The sequence below is a fragment of the Rhamphochromis sp. 'chilingali' genome (genome assembly GCF_963969265.1).
Source record: "Rhamphochromis sp. 'chilingali' genome assembly, chromosome: 5".
NCBI lineage: Eukaryota > Metazoa > Chordata > Actinopteri > Cichliformes > Cichlidae > Rhamphochromis > Rhamphochromis sp. 'chilingali'.
Genome location: NC_137932.1, coordinates 9,554,705 through 9,577,865, shown reverse-complemented (window position 1 = coordinate 9,577,865; position 23,161 = coordinate 9,554,705). Strand labels below are relative to the sequence as shown.

At 40.0% G+C, this 23,161-nt stretch overlaps 2 protein-coding genes across 3 annotated transcripts; both read right to left on the bottom strand.

Moving 5' to 3' along the window:
* Positions 1 to 623: 623 nt before the first annotated feature.
* LOC308396785 (choline/ethanolamine transporter flvcr2b-like) lies at positions 624 to 22,757 on the bottom strand. Of its 2 annotated transcripts, XR_013971619.1 has the most exons (11): positions 21,624 to 22,755; positions 18,124 to 18,265; positions 13,183 to 13,323; positions 11,804 to 11,871; positions 11,300 to 11,403; positions 9,266 to 9,376; positions 7,661 to 7,766; positions 6,991 to 7,102; positions 5,753 to 5,808; positions 4,624 to 4,785; positions 624 to 1,200 (listed from the first exon to the last, which is right to left on the bottom strand). XR_013971619.1 is itself a non-coding variant. In XM_080882354.1 (10 exons), the coding sequence occupies exons 1-10, from the start codon at positions 22,215 to 22,217 to the stop codon at positions 1,135 to 1,137; spliced, it is 1,500 nt and encodes a 499-aa protein (XP_080738480.1). In that variant the 5' UTR covers positions 22,218 to 22,757; the 3' UTR covers positions 624 to 1,134. The 2 variants fall into 2 exon arrangements, 1 of the variants encoding a protein (XP_080738480.1); XM_080882354.1 differs by lacking the exon at positions 4,624 to 4,785 and having other exon boundaries at positions 21,624 to 22,757.
* Positions 18,934 to 19,772, bottom strand: LOC308396786 (choline/ethanolamine transporter flvcr2b-like). Its single transcript, XM_080882355.1, has one exon. The coding sequence runs from the start codon at positions 19,698 to 19,700 to the stop codon at positions 18,987 to 18,989; it is 714 nt and encodes a 237-aa protein (XP_080738481.1). The 5' UTR covers positions 19,701 to 19,772; the 3' UTR covers positions 18,934 to 18,986.
* Positions 22,758 to 23,161: the final 404 nt, after the last annotated feature.

The following is a 23,161-nucleotide window of genomic DNA, read 5'->3' as shown; positions in this document are numbered from 1 at the left end:
TTAAAACCCACATATGACTTCATCTTCTCGTCAGCAACTTAGACTATAGTTCCTGGGGAACCATAGTCCCAGCGTGTGCGTGTAGATTTGTGTACTGTAAGACAGTAATGTGTTTATCTTTAAACACAACTCAGTACCGTGTTATCAGTTCACAGGATCCAGATAACAGAATGACACATTTCAATAGCAGATTCATTACTATCAGTTTTTACGTGGCAGTTAGTTTCACATGAATGGCACCAGCTCCTCTATCAACTTAGGCTATCTCCGTGTCTTATTCCCGTTATTGTAATGCCAGACTGATGTCACAATGTGGAGATAAAGGCTACGACAAAAAGTCTTCTTGGGTCATTCTTGTCATTTAGACGAGTACTTTACTTCTGGCTCCGGCTGTATTTTGATGAGATCTTTGTGAAACTGCAGAACGAATTTGGGTCTAGTCAGATGCCTCCATTTAAAAATGATTTAAACACTAAAACTGTGTAACAGTAACAATACTGCATGTCTCTACTCTCAGGCCTGTGATGGGTGTGGTGCATTTGTGTTTGAGTTATGCTGTAACGGTGAGCACATTGTGTTTCTGCATGCAACAAGCATGAGGAAAAAACAAATGAATCAAAATGTTTATGCAATGCTTTTATTTCATGTTAAAGTAAAACAAGATTGTTACAAAAATACTACACAACCTTAATTCATCATATTTTTCCTGTTCTTCCCTCACAGTAGAAGCTATGGATTAGAGAACCTTTCTAAATCTTTCCCTGAATTCTAAATAAATAGTTCCCTAATTTCATAAAAAAAAATCTCTCCCTAAAATTTCTAGAAATCCTACACTGTATTTACATATTGCATATAGTGAAAAAAAGATTTTTCATCATATACATAATCAGCAGTGCACTATACCAATAAAACTGTTGATGCACAAAAGTTTCTCAGATTTGTCTCGCAGATTCATTCATAACATTTATATTTAAATATTACAAAAATATTTCTGATTAGTGACATTATTTTCATTCATGTAATTATACAGATCAAAGAGCTTTTTTTAGCCATCAAGTTGATCTAAAGGCTTCCTTTGCACTATAACAGGGATGAGATCACGGTCATTTTTGAGGCTTGTTAGTGTGTTTGTGTCTAAAGCTTGGCTTCGATGATAACAGAAGATGCACTCAGGCTTCCATTGTGCCACTCGGAAGATTCCTGGAAATCAAAAGAGATGGGTCAGATCAGTAGGTTTTTTTTAATGCCTTCAACACAAAAAACACAGTTTGTCTCTGTAGACTTTAGTCTGTTTGGGCTAGCTTCCACCAAAAGAGTCTCTGGAGTCATGACAAACTTTAGCCTGACACATCTGTGTACATTCTCAGTCATCCAGGTCACGGTAGTGTCTTGAAGCTCAGCTAAACGTAATGATAGCTTATGCGCATATTCATACACACTATGTAAAGAAACACCCTAAGCCAGATAAATTAGCCTATATATAGCTGAATTTGTTAAATGTGAAAGAAAAGAGTTGTGCTATGTGTTAGAGCATATCTAAGCACTGCAAAAATGTCAGTGAATATAAATAAATATAAATGTTTCACCTTTCTGTCCTTTGTTGTGTTAATACACAACAAAGGACAGAAAGGCAAAAGATGAGACGCTTCAAGTGTTAATTTTCTTTTTTGTTTACCCTTATATGTACTGTAGAAAACAATCTATGATTGGGCCACGTGCAAAGGTTTTATCACATTCCTTACTTGTAAAATGAACCTTAATTAACAGATAAGATAGGTTCAAGAGCCGTAAACCATCTGACTCTTCAAAACCTTTGTGACACTCGAGTCAAAGATGAAGCTGACTGAACACTATTATCATAAATGAGAGCAAATTTCACCGGAAACCAACAGTAAAAAACCAGCTGTGGAAATCAAGAAATACTCTCAAAGATCAAGAAAACTTAAAGATAAAATTATGTGTCTGCAGGGCAAAAAAGGGAAAGAAAATCCTCATGGCACTGCACAAACAGCAGCAGAAAGTGCGCCTCAATCCAGTGTACACTTTACATGCAACTGCAAAAATCAATGTCTGAAAGTTTTTCGCCACAATCACAACGTACTGGGAGGCAAAAACGATGCAACTGTTAAATCAGTAGAAAAGATTTCATACAAAAAAAAAAAACCTTCACAGGTTTGATTTTCTCTTAAAGAAAGGCAGAAGATCAGTTATGAAGATGGAAGATACAGGGAGTGCAGAATTATTAGGCAAATGAGTATTTTGTCCACATCATCCTCTTCATGCATGTTGTCTTACTCCAAGCTGTATAGGCTCGAAAGCCTACTACCAATTAAGCATGTTAGATGATGTGCATCTCTGTAATGAGAAGGGGTGTGGTCTAATGACATCAACACCCTATATCAGGTGTGCATAATTATTAGGCCACGTCCTTTCCTTTGACAAAATGGGTCAAAAGAAGGACTTGACAGGCTCAGAAAAGTCAAAAATAGTGAGTGCAAAGCTTCTGAAGCGTGATCATCGAACAATCAAGCGTTTCATTCAAAATAGTCAACAAGGTCGCCAGAAGCGTGTGGAAAAACCAAGGCGCAAAATAACTGCCCATGAACTGAGAAAAGTCAAGCGTGCAGCTGCCAAGATGCCACTTGCCACCAGTTTGGCCATATTTCAGAGCTGCAACATCACTGGAGTGCCCAAAAGCACAAGGTGTGCAATACTCAGAGACATGGCCAAGGTAAGAAAGGCTGAAAGACGACCACCACTGAACAAGACACACAGGCTGAAACGTCAAGACTGGGCCAAGAAATATCTCAAGACTGGTTTTTCTAAGGCTTTATGGACTGATGAAATGAGAGTGAGTCTTGATGGGCCAGATGGATGGGCCCGTGGCTGGATTGGTAAAGGGCAGAGAGCTCCAGTCCGACTCAGACGCCAGCAAGGTGGAGGTGGAGTACTGGTTTGGGCTGGTATCATCAAAGATGAGCTTGTGGGGCCTTTTCGGGTTGAGGATGGAGTCAAGCTCAACTCCCAGTCCTACTGCCAGTTTCTGGAAGACACCTTCTTCAAGCAGTGGTACAGGAAGAAGTCTGCATCCTTCAAGAAAAACATGATTTTCATGCAGGACAATGCTCCATCACACGCGTCCAAGTACTCCACAGCGTGGCTGGCAAGAAAGGGTATAAAAGAAGAAAAACTAATGACATGGCCACCTTGTTCACCTGATCTGAACCCCATTGAGAACCTGTGGTCCATCATCAAATGTGAGATTTACAAGGAGGGAAAACAGTACACCTCTCTGAACAGTGTCTGGGAGGCTGTGGTTGCTGCTGCACGCAATGTTGATGGTGAACAGATCAAAACACTGCCAGAATCCATGGATGGCAGGCTTTTGAGTGTCCTTGCAAAGAAAGGTGGCTATATTGGTCGCTGATTTGTTTTTGTTTTGTTTTTGAATGTCAGAAATGTATATTTGTGAATGTGGAGATGTTATATTGGTTTCACTGGTAAAAATAAATAATTGAAATGGGTATATATTTGTTTTTTGTTACGTTGCCTAATAATTATGCACAGTAATAGTCACCTGCACACACAGATATCCCCCTAAAATAGCTAAAACTAAAAACAAACTAAAAACTACTTCCAAAAACATTCAGCTTTGATATTAATGAGTTTTTTGGGTTCATTGAGAACATGGTTGTTGTTCAATAATAAAATTATTCCTCAAAAATACAACTTGCCTAATAATTCTGCACTCCCTGTAGTCTTATTGTTAAAGACTGTAATCAGCTTAATGTTGGTTATTGCTATAATGTCATTTTTAATTTCTTTTCACATACATTACATGTTCATCATTTTAAATAACTAAAGCAAAGATGGAGTGAAAAAAAGGATTAAGTAAAGATCCAACTAGCAAGGACTTTATTCCATTCATGTTGAGCGTCCATACTTTTAACTAGATGAAATCTCTGGTGGTATTAGTAGGATATAGGACAGCGCTGTAAGCAAGCAAAGGCAACAACATGCAAGAACAGGAAAATTAGCAGTACCGCGCTGACTTCATCTGAAAAATCACAAACACTACGCTGTGATTCAAATCCAATCAAAGCCATGCCGCGGGCAGCAACTTCACACACTGGCCTCCTAAAACACAAGAACACTAAAGTGAATCACACAGCATGATGAGCTGTATGATCTCGTTCTTGATTTCCTACTGTGATAAGCCGCGCTGTTTTATTTCTATATGGAAGTGCCATTCGCATTTATGAGGAAAGTTTAAGCCAGTCAGCTGTTCAAAAATAGGATAGTTAGAAGTAGCTGTAATCCAATGTGAGGAAGTGTTTTGGAATCAACAGGTTCATGCAGGGGTTAATGATTACCCCCAGCTGACTTAATTGTCCTTAAGTGACTTTAGCTGATTTTAGTAGAACTGCTACTGAGAAAATCACTAGCAGGGCTTCATGGGGAAGAATCAAAAATCACATGATTTTCATGATTGTGTGATCATGATTTCTTTTGCACGATCCTCAGAAACACATAGAGACAGTAAAACAGGTGTAACAGTGAAAAGGGTGTACAGCAGGTGCTCTTGATCAGTGGCAGTGTGTGGTGATTGCTTTGTGCTCCTACCTTTGTGCACCTTTATGATGAGCTAAGATTTGAGATTTTTTTTCATTTTTTATTTTTTTTGTGGAAGCAGAAAAGTTTTATTGATCAGGCTTGAGAAGAAGTCTGCTGCTCGGAGATTAGCGATGTGGCTCCGTAGTCTTGTCCTGACTTGTGCCTCTCCGCCTAAAACAAATGCTTTTGATCACTTCTCATTCAGTGTTTATAGAGGAGTGGGGCTCCAGTCTGGAGTGAAGTTCACCAGAATCTGATCACACATATATGTTTAGTGGTTGCTCGTGCTAATCAGCTTCAAATAGTGAGGCCGGAGTATGTACACAAAAAGCTCAGGCTTCACTGTGTTCTAAGTGCTCAGTTTTCACAAAGCTTGGCTCTGTGTTCATAATAATAATAACATAGTCATCTTAAACAGACACCTGCTATTTAAATGCTCCATTTGTGAGGGGCAGCCAATCAGAAGAAGTCTTAGTAGAGTCCAAGTATAAAAATCTTGAGCTAAAAATTTGTTTAATTTGACTCCTTTTAAGATGGCTTGAGAGACTGAAACACATTTATATATATGTGAGGAATTAAACTTTAAGCACTTATCAGCAACTTCACCACAGATCTTGGAGACCCACCCAGAAAGAGAAAGAAATGTATGGTGACAGAATGACTTAAGAACAGAAGAAAATCGCAACCATAAAGTCATAACGGCTGACAAGTTCCATAAAAGTTTACATAAGAATATTTAAATGTGCAGAGTGCCAACAGAGTCAGTGAATATTCAACAGCGTCTTTTAGCTAAACTGATGCAGACATGCAGGATCACAGAAGACAAAGGCAAAAAACAGTCCTCCTCTGTGGAGCCCGGGATGCACAGGTGACTTATCGCTCACGACAGACAAACACTTAACACATGGATCATTTTCACAGTAGACATTTTGACACACTATTAAAATATTTTATTTATGGCATCTGTTGCAGTACATGGTACTAGCCAAAGGATGAAGAATAAAATGCTTTTCCTACACTGACATGTCAAAATGTCTTCCGTGAAAAGGCCTATTTGACTTCATAGTACCACCGCTTTTGTTTCATATCCCCAACAAACAAACAAAGCGCTACACCCTTGGCTTGCTTCAAAACTTACGGCTGCTTTGGCCTGCAGGTTAGCATTTTGCCTCCTGAGATCAGACTTGATTAAAGCTGTAAAAAAAGAAAGACAGAGAGAGGGTAAGTCTGCATTAGCTGATGGATCCTCCACTGCAAACACAGAGACGAACACAAGCAAAACAGGATCGTATTACTTCACACAAGTTAAACAGTTTATTGAAACAAAGTAATAACAGTGACTATCCAGTAGGTGGCTCCTATGCACAGACACGTTCAAGTCTTAATAGTGGCATTCAAGTTAAGACACCTTGTTAACTATTTTCAAAGAGTGTGTGGCTACCAATGCAAATCTAAAAACAACTAAGCCTGCTGAGAAACTCCGGTCAAAAGCAATTATTAAAAAAAACAGCGTGATTGTAATTTAATAATTAACTTCAATTTTCATGGAAGGAGGAGACTATTTCACAAAAACAATCACAGCCTTGCCTTCTAATGGTGCCTTCATGTACGTTCATACAAAGGTTTATCACCAATCGGAGAGCAGGACGGATTTTTTTTGTTTGTTTGTTTTTTTACAAACATTTTGTTTTTCTTTTAAAACTTCATGACCACAACAAGAAGTTTACTCATATGAACAAAAAGCAGTTAGTGAGTCAGTCTGTTGACCTTTAAGAAGTGTCATTAAAGGTTAAGGCATTTTTAAAAAGTTAAACATTGCTGCTAAACCCATCGATGGGTCATGAAAAATCTCCTAAGTGGTTTTGAAATCACCTTTATTACCTGAAAACACACCCCTGCCGAGTGCGTGTCTGTAGAGCTATGCACTGTCTTTACTAAATGGTTCCAGGGCTTAAGAAAATGTTCACCACTCCTCCCTCTGAACAGTTTAGTTGTATACAGCTTTGTTGTTCTCTAATTTCAAAGAAAATCTCTTCCTAGCGATGATGAAGAATGACGCAGAATGCCACCTCAAGCCGCAGACTCTGTTTTATCTGAGCTGCAGACAGCCTTCTTGTAAAGAGGTGACAAATTTGTCTGTTATGTGTAAAGTGCAATAAAAAATAGCATTATGTTCTCAAGTATTCCTCCAAATTACACCATAACTAAGTCCTGCTTTCTAGGAACGTGACATTCTTACATAGGAGTATTAGTAAACTCGTAACAGGATAAAGTGACAGCAAAGACAATTCTTGTGCATTTCTGTATGTGTGACATTAAATCAGTACTCTATTATGACTCAAAACTGTGTATTTTTCACAGTCACAGAGGTCTTACCTGTCATTATTGTGCCTATCAGAAGAAAGACACACAAGAAGATGTTTCCTGCCAGCGTGCCGTAATTGTCAATGATCTTGCCTTGGCAAATGGTGAATATAATTCCGAACACCTGTGTGTGGGTGCAGAACATGGGGTAGTTAGGATTAAAGCTAGCGCTTGCACGCACCCGGGAAGGATAAAGAGCAAACCCCGTCCTTGAACTCGGTTTTTATTTTCATGCATCTTGGATCTTCTGCAGCTGGCGAATATGTTTATGCACCAGATGAAGGAAGCTCAACTACACACTGAGTTTTTGCAAATATATCACGCACAGTTGCCGTGATGTTGAGAGAATCTGTCTTGCCTGCTTATGAACAGGCATTACAAATGCATAAACAAAACTACGAAATAAATATATAAACAAGGAAGTCAAAATTGCCTCATAATGCCAAACCCCCCCACAAAAGCACGTTATTCCAAAGCAACGCCAGCCGTCAACAAAATCCCATTTTATTGTTTATATCCAAAATTCCCGTGAAAACCTGCATTTACAGTATAGTGAGTCAATTCCTCCAGAGCAACAGGCTGAATGACTCACTTTTTCCATGGAGGGAACACAGCTTACATCCATCATTTCATTGGTTCTTTTCTTCTTTTTTGCTATCACACTGAAAACATTGATCTGTACCTGTGCTGAGCAGTTGAGGAGGCCAGAAGACGTTCCCTCTGACTCTGGGTATGTCAGTTCGACTGCAAATTCAAAGCCCAGTGGCAGGTAGCCCGTCATGAAGAACCTGGACACAAGGATCCACAAAAGGGATAAAAAAGAATTTGTGAGTTTATTTAATTGCTGCTCGCTTTTTTGCTGCACTGTAGCTTTTTTGCTACAGTGTGTAAATGCGTAAACAGGACACCTGCTCCGTTCAATAAAATGCCCCTTATCATGTTAGCTGACAAGTGCATGGACACTTTGTACCTACAACATTTGATTGTTCTTCCAGGAAATCAACACTCATGTTGCCTCAAGTTAATAACACTGGAGAATTTATACAGGAACAGCAGGTTTTTCAAAGCAGTCCAGTCACATCAGATTCTTTTTCTCATTCAACAGCAGGGTGTTGTTCTTCCACTAAAGTGACAGCAAGTGAAACTCAAATCAAAAGCCTCTGACATGGCTGCAATAGCAAAACACATCAGTCTGAGTCAGTAGACAGACACATTTCTTCTCTTCTGTCAATATGATACGGAGACTACAAAGCAGCAGACGCGCTGACCTTTAATGTCAAACACATTTCTTTAAAAAAATCCTGTTTAAAAAAAACAAGGCTAAAGTTATGTCTGCCATAGATCATGCAGATGCACTTCCAGAGGAAAGGAATTCCAATTTGGAAGATCACTGTGTGCTGCTGAGGGTGTAATCATTTCACAGCCACATAAAGGTTAAACTGGATGAACAAGATTGTTTTTTAATTCCAAGAAGAGAGAGGCAACCCAGAGGAAACCTAGTAGATGATTTCCCCCATAAACATTTAAATGGTTTGGTTTTCCCAGTTCATAGAGGTTATGTATTTTTATTTTTGTGATCTGAAATAATCCTGCACCATTATTACTATATGACATACTCTCGCTGTCTCTATTTTTTTGTTTTGCTTTGTTTTGCTCTGCAGCATGGGCTTCCAGGAAAACATCACTGCGAGGGGGTTTTCTTGATAAAACACATTTCAGTTAAGTTAAACTAATGCACATATATGCACATATTTATGTATTTACATAAGGACATTTTTCCTTTTCTCATGAGTTTAGGTGCAAATGCAGGCCTTTGTCTAAACTTTGTAGGGTCTACATGTTTGTAGAAGCTGAAACAACCAGGGCTGTAAATTATTATTGCAAATGTCAACAGAGGTACCGGGCCAAGGGAAATGACCAGAAGCAGAATTTAGGACATGACGGAAGATTTCTGCATGGTTTAACGGCTGAATCGAAAGTGTGCACACATACTTTTATACATACTTTTAAAATGTACAAATACAATAGCCCACTCACTTGCCTACTACAGATACATTCCATATTTTGTTATTTTTGGGTTTTTTGTTTTTTTTACAGATCCACAGTATCTATCAAAATTTTTATATTCATGAGGGGCGTTTGTTCTCTCTCGATTCACAGAAATAAAGGTGTTCTGAAGTAGAATCAAAGTAGTAAATGAGTAGAAATAAAGTCCTTTAATGACATTACTTGTGTAAAAAAACAACAACAAAAAACCAAAATGTTAGAAGAAACAATAAAAGAATACCCAAGTACTCCAGCAGTGATGAAAACCACCCAGAGGTGTCCCAGGCTGAGTGTAGCAGCATAAACGATCATCCCCACCAGAGACAAGAGGTAGACTGCAAGGGTCGTCTGCCTGGGGAAAAGAAGAGCATGAGTAATACATGTCACTGTGAGCACAGCAGTGATCATTATGACTGCACACACATATGTAACAGTACGTAGTGCGGCAGTTTTGCAAGTAAAAGAAACAAAACGTAAAGCTGCAGCAAGTATTTGCCAGAAATTTAGAGAATTTCGGGTCTCTGGGGGTGGGGGGGATGGGGGCTAGAGTGTATCCCAGGTGTCATCTGGCGAGAGGCACCAGCCTATTACATAAGAGACAGGCAACCAGTGTACAGTCACCAATTAACAAACATGCATGTCTTTGGACTGTGGAAGGAAACCTTTGCACGCAGAACATGCAAAGAAAAAAAGACACCACACAGAGAGGCCCCAGTCAGCTGGAGGGTTCGAAACCAGCTCTCTCTCCTTCACTTTTTCCTCTGTGCTCCACCCACCAGACAAAACGAATGCTCCTACCTACCCTACACAGCTAACCACAAGTCATTTTTGGCTTTTAGCTTCATGTGGGCTGGCTAACTTGCTTTTCCAGGAGGGAAATCCCTCAGCTTATGTTTGTAGCACGAGGGTATACTTTTTCCCTGCATTTCATTTAATCTGTGTCTCCAAAATCTTTTATGTGTGGGCAAGACTGCTTCCTATCCTGTTTCATGTATGCCACATTTATTAATCAGAAATCTGACATAAATCAGACAAACAAAGAAAAACGGAGCAAAGTCTAACGGGCAAATGTCGAGGGATAACATTTTTAATGCCTGAGAAAAGAGGAGGTGCAAGGGTGTAGCTCAACCCTACCTCAGACAACCTGTATTAAGGCTGAACGGCTGTTATCATTTTTTTTTGTCCATTGACAGCAAAAGATTGCTGCCTGCATGGGCGTCAATGTCAATATTTTGCCACTAGGTGTGCTGTGGAGTAATCTTTTCAATAGCAGGTACCCTTTTCTGTTTGCCTTACTGTTTGTCACACAAAATAAGGCCTTTGTAAATGTATTGAGAGGAAGGAAGTGGATTCCACACCTCGTGTGAGCCCACATCTCACAGTTCAATACAATGGGCGACAAACACTGAAGGTAAACACCACCTCTGTTTGCTTCCCCTAAACACACAGTCTCAAAGAAAGCTTATTTTATACATCCAAAGCTTCATAACAAATAAATACTAAAGCATGAAAAATGCAGTCCTGTAGAACTGGTAATAATATTCAAATATAAACTGACATAAACTTATGAATGAACACCATTCATAAATATTACAATGTAATAGCATAATTACAATGTGGGGAATTATACAATAAAGCTAAACATTATTGCTTTCCCCCTCATTTGCAATACAAAGCTGTTGTAGCTACAACAGAAGGGAGTCGACTGGGTGGACACTGCTGTCACCACACAGCCTGAGAGCACATGGGGCCGGAGGAAGAGTGCAGAGGTCGCTGCCGTAGCAGGATGCTGCACCTGAATAAACAGATATAGAGACGCAACACAAGATATGCAGGACGCCAAGTTCAGAAGGGAGAAGACAATAAACAATCAGGTGCCGATTTAGCAAAGTGTGTTGAGCGGGCGACCACATTCCATACGACTGCGAGCGGCGAGCCCAGGTTCGAATCTGACCTGCAGCCCTTTGCCACATGTCCTCCCCCATCTCTCTCTCCCTCTGCTTTCCTGTCCTTTCTTCACCATGTCTGTCAAAAAAGGTGAAAAAGGCCCAAAAAAACAGCACTCATTTGGCTGCTTTCTGGTGGCACGGAAAAAGTGGTAAGTTTTTAGATTATCAGCCCATCGCTTTGTTTTTTTTTTTCAGTTTCGTTACAAATAACGTTTGATTTTTATCTCCTGCTCTGCACGTCCCTTTGTCTTCTTTTTCCCAAAACACAACACCCCCTGTGGAAGAACTGCTGCTAATGTACTTTCCCTTTTCGATGTTCGCCTTACTTGTACGTTTTCGTTCTGTCCAACCAAACGCCGCAGATGAGGGAGCCGACCATCCCTGCGATGACGATGGTGAGGCCAATCCTCCCGGCGTTCACTTCTTCTCCCTAAAAAAGCCGAGAACAATGAGCAGCGCCCAAAAACTGTATATCTACAAGCATTAACTAGAGATCCACACAAGGAGGTTGCACACACCTTTTTAGTACTACAAACAGAGAAGATCGCTCCCTTTTCCTGTTGTTTAACTTATAAAATGATTTAAGAGAAATGGCACCTATGCCTTAAATATAGCATTGGTTTGAGCTTGTAAGCGAACAAACTTCCAAACTTGGTTTAGCTGTGATAAATCTGTTATTACAGTGTTGTTTATTGAACTTAAGTTACATTAGTTTATAATATTAAACCTTATACTTGACTATTTAAGTCTAACTATTCATTTGTTGAAGAGTCACTAGAGTTACAGGCAATAGAAATGATTTGAGATGAGTGCAGAGGAAACGGACATACAGGGTAATGCACGATGATCATGCGGTTCAGCAGGGTCCCGACAGCATAAAAACAACCAACGTTCAGACCTGCAAAATAGGGAATAACATCAAATAAAATCTGAAATCAGAAAAAAACACAGGACAAAAATATCTTTCACCTTCCCACTTTTCAGGAATCATGAAACTAACATCATTAACTGAATGATGAAAAAGTTTAGTAGTTGTTTCTAATAAACCTGATCGGAGTAGTTTCTAAAACGAGGATAAATGTGTACTGAATGCGTCCCCACCTAAAAAATAAAACACTACAGCAGGCTTGGGGGAACTCCAGGCCTCAAGGGCCGGTGTCCTGCAGATTTTAGACGTGTCCTTGATCCAACACAGCTGATTTAAATGTCTAAATGACCTCATCAACATGATTCATTCTCCAGAGGCCTGGTAATGAACTAATCATCTGATTAGGTGTGTTGACCCGAGGTGATATCTAAAACCTGCAGGACACCGGCCCTTGAGGCCTGGAGTTCCCCACCCCTGCACTACAGCTACAGCTCAGTTAAAGTGACAGGGACAGGTGTGATAATCAGAGAGTCAGAAACATATTAGTAGAAAGATTAGACACATGACAAGAAAACCCCAACAAAGAATGCACCTTGGGATAATATTTGTACTTTTTTTTTTTTTTTTTTAATTTTTGTATTATTTTTGTTACTAGTATAAAATAATGAAACATATCCCTCCCAGTTTATCCAATCTCAAGATTACTGAGTTACTGGTTAAACTGTGTGCCAAAATGCAACTACATTCAATTTCCAGCAACATAAAACCTAGATTATATTTTTTTTCTTTATCTCTTCAAAAATACACTTTATCATTCCGTTTTTTGTTTGCTCAAGTAACCAAGAGCTCCCAAAAATAAATGAATTCCTATCTCAGACTCCTTCCACTTCATCAAATCTTTGATCTTCGGGATCTTAAGGTCACATTGACTGAACGCACGTGTTAAAAATTGTCAGGTTATAAATGAACTTTGGAGCTCTTAGGGTAAATCCAATTTATCTTCTCGAGGAATACTGTCATAGCTGATGACTGAGGACTACGTAATCTGCGATAAGATAAACACCATTGCACTACGAAGGGAATTTTCAGGTGTGATTCTACCCGATATCTGTGGAGGAATCACCACAGATAACATCATTTTCACTTGGGATGGCTTGTTCAACCATGGTTATGGGAATTTATACTACCTTAGTAAAAATCCGCCTTCTAAAAACATTTAACATATTTTCATGAATTTCTAATGTTGAATTATGCAACGTACGATTTAATGTCTTTTAGCCCGTTCTAAAAGGTTAATGACAACATAATTTAACAAAAATTTGGAGAACAGTAATGACAAACCATAGGTGACGACGAGGAGCATGAAGGGCTTGTTGCGCAGCAGGTTTCGGATGGAGGCTATGTAGGAGTACTGCTCTGGTGGAATGCTGCGAGCTGTGGCCTGGGCCTGAGTCGGTGGAATTTTAGGACGCTCCTGGAAAACTGACATGTGGAAAGATCGACAACAGTGTGAAACACAGTAAACAGCAGCAGTCTGCACACTTACAATGAAAACTGGAAAGCAATAAGAAGCAACTCTATTGGTGGATACGTCCACCTGTAATATTCAAAGGATCAATCAATGCTAAGTGGTAGAAATAAGTTCAGGGTTATATTTCCTCCCTAGGGCCACAGGCTTCTTCCTGGAAGGAGCCAGTGACACATTCAGGCAAGACTGGACAGGCTCTAACGCCTCTATGTAACCCACTATACTCTCATTTGCTCCAGTGAAAATCAGCTACTGTCTGGTGTTGAAGACATCTTGGTGGAGCTACGTGCCCCCGGCCTTGTAGGGATAAACAGATGTGTGTTTTTGTATTTCTTGTAACTGAACCAGGGACACCTTTTTTCCTTCTGGCAAATCTCACATGAGGGTCTGTGTACAGTAAGCTGTTTTCACTAATCCTCCAAAAGTGTCCTACTCTTTTACACAGTTGATCTGCCAATGGTGGTGATGAGACTGAAATTATACCGTGATCTCAGCTGCTGTATGCGTAGTCATCACTGCACATGGAAGAATGCAAATTTCTATTCAAATAACCTTTGGAGTTCTCAGACTGATCACAGGTAAAATTTCCTATATGGCTTGGATTTCATCGTCATGGTAATTCTCCTTTTTCAGTGAACAGTAAGTAGTCATATGTCAAAGCAGACGGTCTCCAAGTTTAACTTATACGATTGTTTTAAAGAAAGGCAGAAGCTAAGCATCTTCTCTCACCTCACAGTTTATGCAAATTTCTCAATCCTGGGACTCTGTCTGCCCTGCTGACTCACAGCCCTTTTGCAGGACTACAGATGGTCCTGCCAGCAGGACAACCCTCACACATGGCATCTTGCATATATGCATGAGGGTGAGCTAGTATATATGTGTCATTAAACTACTGCAGCCACCTGGTGTCAAGTTTCACACTAGAGTAACCAGGAACAGCATAAGTCACATCCCTTGCTTGCTAAAATGTCAGCAGATCCAAAAATCAAGGCCCTACAATAAAACATTTTCCTTTTTTATAACTGTGCACAGTGTTGCCACTTCAGGCCTCCAAAAATATATATATAATGGGAAAAAAAAACCTCCTCTGCCACCCTGGGATGAGTTATATGTGTTGAAATCACATAGCAACATTTGTGACTCAAAAATTGAGCCAGTACAGAAGTGCCAAATCACAAGCACTTCACAAGTTATAATGTTGTGAAATTGTGGGTAATGGGTAACTTGTAGCAGAAAAAAATGACCCCATTTGGGTGTAAAGTTGCCAAACTTTTGAAGCATTTTTATTAAATATTAACAGTTATTCAAAGTATGCAGTTTTTATGTTCTGGTGGCCACTGAAATTAGAATTATGGCACTTTCCACATTCAAGTAGATAAGTCTGGGTTTGAGGCAACATGTCTGCCAAGCTGTACTGCTTGTGTCTAGGCCTTTGAAACTAAAAGGCACTGCATGGAGCTTAGCTGAGTTTTTCCGGGAAGAATATTTGTTTTAAGTCTGTTTTTTGATAGCCAAAGGTAGGGGCTCAGGGGGTTGGGAAGCGTATCTGTAACCGGAAGGTCGCCGGTTCAATCCCTGGGCTCTCTGTCCTGGGCATTGTGTCCTTGGGCAAGACACTTTACCCTACCGCCTACTGGTGTTGGCCAGAGGGGCTGATGGCACGGTACGGCAGCCTCGCTTCTGTAAGTCTGCCGCAGGGCAGCTGTGGCTACAATCATAGCTTGCCTACACCAGTGTGTGAATGAATAGTGGCATTGTAAAGTGCTTTGGGTGCCTTGAAAAAGGGCTATATAAATCCAATCCATTATTATATCATAATAACTTTTAAAGTTAGCTTACTTCTGCCACAGAAAAAAGTTATTTCTAAGTACGTTTAAATTTCAAGGTACGCAAGTGGAACTTTTTGAGATATGTAACTTTGGGTTATTGAGTCAAATTTTCTAGATAGGTAGACAGTAAGTCAAAATTTTCATCAACACCTTATGAAGCGAGCTTGCAAGCTAGCTAGTGCTAGCTCAAAAATATGCATGTCCTCTTATCCAAATATGGCCATATTCATCTTCAGAACCAAAAACAAAACTACAGTGTCACAGTAATAATGCCAAAATAAAAAAGCTGCAAATATAAAGTTTTTCACAATAGCTCGCTTTAAAAAAATGTAAATGCTAGCCCACAAACAAGCTATTTTTTTTTTTTTTATATATAAGAGATTTATTGTGTGTTATCATACACATAATACTTGACAGTTGTCTTCATATTGAAAATGATTTAACCACTGGTCATGAGGAATGTGCCCACATTGCTTGAGGGCTGTGTGCTATATTGAATGTGATACAACCACTGGTCACAAAGAATAAATTGCATGTGGTTGGTGACTGGTTCCTTAAGGTTGCTGGTTCATGGTGGATGAAATCGATCACAAAGACAGTGCTGCAACAAATCCTCCTTGGCAGTGATTTGGGTTCCATTAGTTACAAGGAAGATGTCAACTTGTCTGACAAATTACACGCTAACTACTAGTTAAGCAGTAGCACTATTTTACAAAGTGCAACACAAACAAGAAATAGGAAATCTTTGCTTTATATGCAGAAGTTGTGCCTCTGGGCTTTATGTTTTAAAAGGAGTAACTTGTCCTTTGAAGGGAAGCAGTCTCTCTTTCCAGTTTGTGTTGCACCGTTTTCTTTCCTTGGAGAGTAGCTGGAGAGTGTTTACAGACAAGTTGATGTGTTTCGTGCAAACTACGGCCCACTGAAGCATTTTTCTAGTGACCAAAGCAATTGCAAGAAGGTTTTCTTCAGCCAGTCAGGAAATACATATTTCTCCCTAGCGATCAGAGTTTGTCAGGTGGTCACAGGCCAGTTCCTAGGCCTGTGTGACTAGTGTCTAATTCACTTGACCCTACACTGTTGCACATGTCACGTAGTTTGCGGTCATGTGACTGGAAAACTTAATAAGCTACACTAATAATGGTTGGATATTTTGAGAATACACTTTGAGAAGATGAGATGATCAGTGTCACTTGTGTCTGTATGTAGCTGAAGCAAGAAAACAACCAAACACAAGTACCTGTAAGAAATGTTAAAAAAAATAAATAAAACTGCAATTACTGACCTCAACTGAGCCAGTTCAAGCACATTAAACACAAAAATCCCTCTGAAACGTCAGATGACATTATTTGGGCAAATAATAATGTATAAATTAACAAAAGTGCTGGTAGGGGAATTTACTCAACTTGCAGCCATCTTGCAGCTACACATTCACCCAGTGATTAACCTAAACTATCTACCTCCAGCCTCGTATTTACCATAAACAGAGGCATTGTGAGTCCTCCTACCTTACTCTAGGAACCATAAATAACTGTTTAGTGGGTCACAGGCAAATTTGACACAGCGAGAGTCAATTATGTAGCGTACTTATGAACACAAACACCATGTGACTGACCGAACAGTCACATAAGCACTGAATAAGCTGAGGTTTGCATTTCATAGTGCTTCATTAACAACAGCAGACTATAGCCAAAGCACTAACACTGACTGTATAGTCAGTCTAAATGCTGTGCATGGTACTACTAGGAAATTCCTTCACAAGCATCCTTTTGTGTTTAGGAATGCAGAATGCTTATGAGGAACGCCAGCCTCCGTCGTTGCCCCCCGCCCCTCCCTACCCCGCTGCAGGAAAACAGCATATTCATACATGCTCCTTATAGCAAGTCAGTGTTTTTAAAAGTAAAAGATATTTATTGCATTTTGATTAAACACTCGTACTGTTATTTTATCTTATCCATAAATGGCACAGCACATGATTCTGGGTTTCACAACAAATGCCACATTTGAAGGGGAATCATATATAAAGACACAGCAAAGCATTTTTTCCTCATCAATCACATGCTGTTTGTCATGTCACTTCCTTCTGCCACAAAGTGCTGAGTTCTCTTTTTCTTATGTCCATAGCTCAAATGACTTATGATGGATTTCAGTACACTTCTGACGACCTTACTTGTGCTACAATAATATCTTTTTTTATGAAAGTCCCCTTTTAACTAAGGTTTTGTGTTGTACGTGCATCCATGTCAGCACTTTTTTTGGTCCACTGAATGGTGCTTCTTGTCAAGAGTGTAAGTTTAGTGTAAATTAAAACCTTCATGAGGTCAGCCTACTCAATAAGAAATTCCCACGGGCATGAAGTAGGAAAAAACCTCATACAATACATGTCAAAATGCCCGAGCTTTTTATAGCAGACAGGAGCGAAAGCACCACCGAATGTCACTCTTTAACCATTCACAAAAAATCCTCGGTTACACGGTACAGTAACATCATTTTCATGCAATTTTATGTAAATTCGAAAACCTGACGGGAAAAAAACGCTTCTGTGCTTCATGATGTCTAGCCATGCGGAAAGTTTCATTTTATATGCAGAGGCGTTGAGGACACAGTTTTTACTACGGTGGAGGTTGTGTAGAGTTTCTTTCGTGCTGCACAAAGCAGCTAGAAATTGTGTTTGAAATAATAATGAACCACAGGCTTCAACTCTTTTCTTTGAAAATGCATTGTATCAAAAACCCTGACCCCCATCGGAAGATGAGTATTAAGGGTTTCAGTGCAACCAACATAATATACCCAATAATTTGGTTTTGCTGTGAAGACACCAAGAGATTACACATATAACCCAAGCTGTCTGTGTAGCTAGAAACCACCGGAACGAAATAAGAAAGTACCATCTTTGTGATTTTTGTTATTTTTTCGTGATTACCTTACCGAAGACAACAAGGATGAAGAGTAAAGTAGCCACTCCTGCCGTTATGTAGAACATGATTCGGATGTGGTGAGCCAGCTCATCCATGTCGTCCACATTAGGCACCAGGATAGGAGGCACAAGGAATCCGATTGCAATACCCAGCTGCAGGACGATGGAAGAATTTAACAGAATTAGAAGAAAACAAGTGCCACAAACAGTTTTCACTAAATTAAAACACTGAAAATCTTAGCTTTTTTAGCCCATTATTTCCATGTCTTCTACATGCCTTGTAACTTTACACAGTGCGTATTAAAAAGTTTTAATACTTGTTATTTGCCTTGAATGATTCTATTTAGAACAGGCTCCTCTATTCCAGGGAGGTTTTTTGCTGAGTTTGCAAAATGTCACATATGGTATACCCCGCTTTGCTGAACCTGATGACCTGAGTCTGCAACTGACCTCAGACCTCCTGCTCAGATGTTTTCTATTTGTGTCTGTAGAGGACTTCTTGGGTTTTCTTTTTGTGTGATTTAGGAAAATAAGATAAGGCCTCGCTGTTTCATTTTAGACCGAAGGCGAAAGAGTTTCAGTCGCCTTCTTGAGAAGCAAAAGTAGACTGAAGTAATTGTACACAGAGCTGGATGACATCACTTATGACATTGATATCAAAGCTCCAATAAATCCGAAGAAGACATTTGAGCCTAGAATTTTATTTAACTAGTTACATTATAACTTAGTTTAAAATCAGATTTAGAGCACACAACTTGAAGATTTGGACGACCTTTAAAAGTGAATTGGTGCAGCGATTAGCAGTCGTATGTGACCCTGACATCCAGTCTGCCCTGCATAATTTACAGGCAGCTGTCAGACAGCTCTGACCTCACTATACAGACCCTCCTGTGGCAAAAAAAAAAAAGAGATGCTGAATACTGACAGAGTTCACACAAACCTGGTTTCCCAGAACTCCTATGGAGCAAGCGGTGGAAACTTCTTTCTCTCCAAACCACACAGAGGCAAGGTATGAAGGAATACCGAGGATAAACACTGTGGCTACTGAGCACACAAACTGGCCAAAAAAGGTCACTGGGAAAGTATCTGGACTGGCACTACCGATTTTTATCCAAGCGCCAATGCAGTTAAAGGCTGACCCGACGAGGACAACATCCCGGATGCCCCTGTTGTCCAAGAACCAGAGGATGGGCAGAATAAGTGGAATGTAAGTGAGCAGATAAATCATGGCCAACCAATCAATAGCCAGAGCATCAATGTTGTAGAAACGCATGAATATGTTGCTAATAATGCCATACTGTAGCCACATGAAGGCATTGCTTGCTGAGACAAAACTGAAGAGAAACAGCATGAACCAACGACGGTGATACAGCTTGGTCTCAACTTTTGGGGCCAAATCCGACTGGTCACCCAAAGTCTCCATGTGTAAGCAGGACCCTGTGGAGACCGCTCTGCCAAAAGGCTCTGGACTCCATTGCAGTGATGAAAAGCCTGGAGCAAGATTCTTTGCAGCCTTGGAACACAGCCATTCTTCACCGCTGAGCTCCGAATTTGCACGGTCCCCTTTCAAAGTATTGTTTTGCGGCATTTCAACTGTCCTGAAACGGGCCCCCCGAAATGTTCGAGACCAGAGGTCTCAAGATTCAAGAGCTTGTGTCCTAACAGCCTGCCTGCAGTAGAGAGATGCCAGAGAGCGAGAGCAGCTGGAATTAGTGTTGCCTTACTGGTGTCCCAGGTCCCTTCGCATGTGATGACACTGTGCTCCTTTACCCCATGTCCACATATTTATTACACCCAGTCCTGTCATGTGATGTTAATATAGGATGTTAATATCTTCCATTAACTAACTAATAACTGAGAAAAACATGTTCCTCTGTTGAACTTTAACCATTTTTCTTGTTAAAGTTCACCCATTTCAGTTTTTCGGTTAATATTTCAAAGTCTTAGTTATTGTTCACTCTGAAGTATCTGTTTTCTGTTGGGGAAAATACCAAGAATTCTCCAATCTTTCAGGTTTTTTTGCATGCAAACTGTTTAAAATTTATACTGCAGAACAGACTTGGAGAAACAAACTGCTCATCCAGCATTGCGGGCACTAAATGTGTAACCTTATGTAACAAACCATTTAGATGATTATGATATTATGATATTATGATGATTATGATGATTATGAATATGATTATACTACTGTGATAGGATGAAAAGCACTGATATCCAGGCAGTTTAGAATGAATCCAATTAAAAGTATTGGAGGGTTAGACAGTGGTCTAATCAGGTTTTTAAGCATCTGTTATGTTTGTGTTTTATAAAAGAGACAAAAAAAGTAAATTGAGTTTATTTGGGAGGTGTTTGCAGATTCCCAGATTGCGAACAACAGTTTGTTCTTAGTTATTCAGACTGTATCCAACTGTTTCCCAGTAAGAAATGATGACATTTCAGTGATATTTGCTTGGAGTTGATGTTAATGTGACTCAAGCGTTGCTTGTTCAGAAACTTTTAGTGTTAAGTCTGATACTTTGGTATTTCATGATACCAAAGGCACACTGCTGATCTTTGCACTCCTTTGTGCTGATTTGACAGCTCATGTGATTTTCAACTGCCCTGTTGCTCCTAATTTATAGCGGTACATCGGCAGCTCATGAACTCTTTTATGAGGGGGTATATTTTTTGTAAAAAAGCAAAACAACATTAAAACAAAATGGAAAAAATATATATAGTTGGTTAACTCTTGCTTACATGAAGTGCTCAATATTTATTATTTCATATGTACATTCACATTCAAAACAGTCTCCTCGTGAATGCTTCTACACCTCTGAATTTGTTTTCTACACTAATGGATTTTTAGCTCATCTTTAGTCCAATGCAGTGCTATCTATCTATGCATGCGTTCATGCCGCTGAGTACAGTACTTTCTGACCAGACTTTTGCCCTAGGTTTATCTATTACATAATGCACTGCTGTCTGAGGGTAATAGTAGATTCAACGGAGCTTGTAATTCATGTCTCCCCTAAGTCATGCCATTGGACACATAAAGGCAGATAAAGGTGTATATATATATATATATATATATATATATATATATATATATATATATATATATATATATATATATATATATATATAGTTGTTGTCTTTTGGGATGGGGATTACTATTACTATTACTCTCCTGAAAGTGGAAGAGTCTGGGAAACTTTTTGTCGCTCATTAAAAAGTTACATATAAATTAGGACACATAGTTTTTGTTGTTGTAGCTCTTTGTTTTGTCTTGCATGTCAGTCCACGCTGTGTGCATTGTTGCTGTCCCACATCCCCAGCATCCAGTACTGTTGCTTGGTGATGCACTATGGTCACTTAAACGAGCGTAATTACGCAAACGTGCTTGGAGATATGGCAGGGTCCAAGTTATTAGCATTATTAGCCTAAACATAGGATCCATACATTCTCAAGTAGGTTAAACGTTAATTTAACCTACTTTCCAACTATAGGACGGCCTTTGCATCGAACACCCTACCTGATTCCCGAAGACTCCGATGGAGCATGCAGTGGACACTTCCTCTGAACCAAACCACACCGACGCGATTCTAGATGGCATCCCGAGGATGAAGACCTGCGCGAAAGAGCAGCAAAACTGTCCCAGGAATGTCACGTAGAACAGGTTGGGTCTGACGCTGGCCACTTTGATCCACGTCCCCGCGCAGTTGAGCGCCGTGGCGACGAGGGCGATGACCCGGAGCCCTTTTTTGTCCAGCAGCCAGGTTACCGGGAAGATGAAGGGAATGTATGTGAGCATGTAGATCATAGACATCCAGTCTATGGTGAAATCATCGACGCTGTAGAACTTGGTGAAAATGTTGCTGATAATGCTGTACTGTATCCATTGGTAAGAGTTGCTCAGCGAATATAAGCTGAACAAGAAGACGATCACCCATCGTCGGTGGTAAAGACGGGTAGCTTGCAGTCCTTCGCTGCCGTTCCCTTCACTTGAGACGTCGCTGGGCTTCGCAGCGTCGCCCCCCTCCAGCTTGACATGGTTGTCAGAGTCCGCCTTCCACACACTCTGATCCTCGTTTGGTTTAGTGTCTTCCAGCGCTTGTTTCTCACTCATGTTCCTCTAGGTCTCCTCAGTAATACTCATCGGGAATAAACTTGGCACTCAGCTGCTGTGGTTTTGTTAACCCACACTCAACAAAAGTGAAAGAACCTGAATTCGCTCTTTTTTCATTGAGGAACATTCAGCGCTTTAGGAAAGTCTAACCTACCGTAAAAGAAAGTCAGGCCTAACACGATATGTATTCAGCAGCAGAAGCTCCCTTTCCACTCTGTTTTACATAAATATATATGCTTAGAAAGAGAAAAAGTTTTTAAAAGAGGCGAGCTTCCAATGTTTTTGCGGCTGTCTCCAAAATCTATCGGTTCATTTCCTCCCGGCTGAGCACTGAAGATATTTTTGGTACCCGAACTTTCACCCAGATCCTGGGAAAGTTAACAAACTTTGAGCTGCAGATGATTTAATGCCAGTTTAATAGTTATCTGAAGTTTAGTTTCCCGATCGGTACCACGTGTCGGAGAGCCGGCTACTATAACCCTCCACCCGGACTTAAAAGACCGCGTTGGGATCTTGAAACGAACTCGGTAAGCTCATGCACAAGGGCGGAGTTTTAGATAAAACTCTTCTCTCTCTCCGTGGTATCTGAACACGCTGTAACATCGAGATTATAGACACTAACGCGCATAATTGCGCGTCATTTGTTCTCTGGTATCTTAGTAGTGTGTGAACTATAAAACATGCTGGTAATCATCACTTTTATTGCAGTTGTTTACTCTAAAAGCATTGCAGATAACATCATTTATTTTGGGCAGGCAGTTATGAAATAACTGGCTGAGAGGTGACACGAGAGGCTCAGCTGTGCTCCAGGACACACACTCACACACACACACACTCACAAAGTTTTTAAAAAGTAAAGTTATACAGGGAAGGTTTCAAAATACTATGTTCTCCTTAATATAAGCTACTTTAATCGTGCATCTCATTCTGGTAAACAGTGCCAT

Coding starts and splice junctions, on each gene's coding strand:
- LOC308396786 (XM_080882355.1), bottom strand. CDS start 19,700: ATGCCGCAAAACAATACTTTGAAAGGGGACCGTGCAAATTCGGAGCTC.
- LOC308396785 (XM_080882354.1), bottom strand. CDS start 22,217: ATGAGTGAGAAACAAGCGCTGGAAGACACTAAACCAAACGAGGATCAG. Junction 13,324..18,123: donor CTTCATCCTTGTTGTCTTCG/GTAAGGTAATCA, acceptor TCCACATGTCAG/TTTTCCAGGAGCGTCCTAAA. Junction 9,377..11,299: donor GACAGAACGAAAACGTACAA/GTAAGGCGAACA, acceptor TCTTTTCCCCAG/GCAGACGACCCTTGCAGTCT.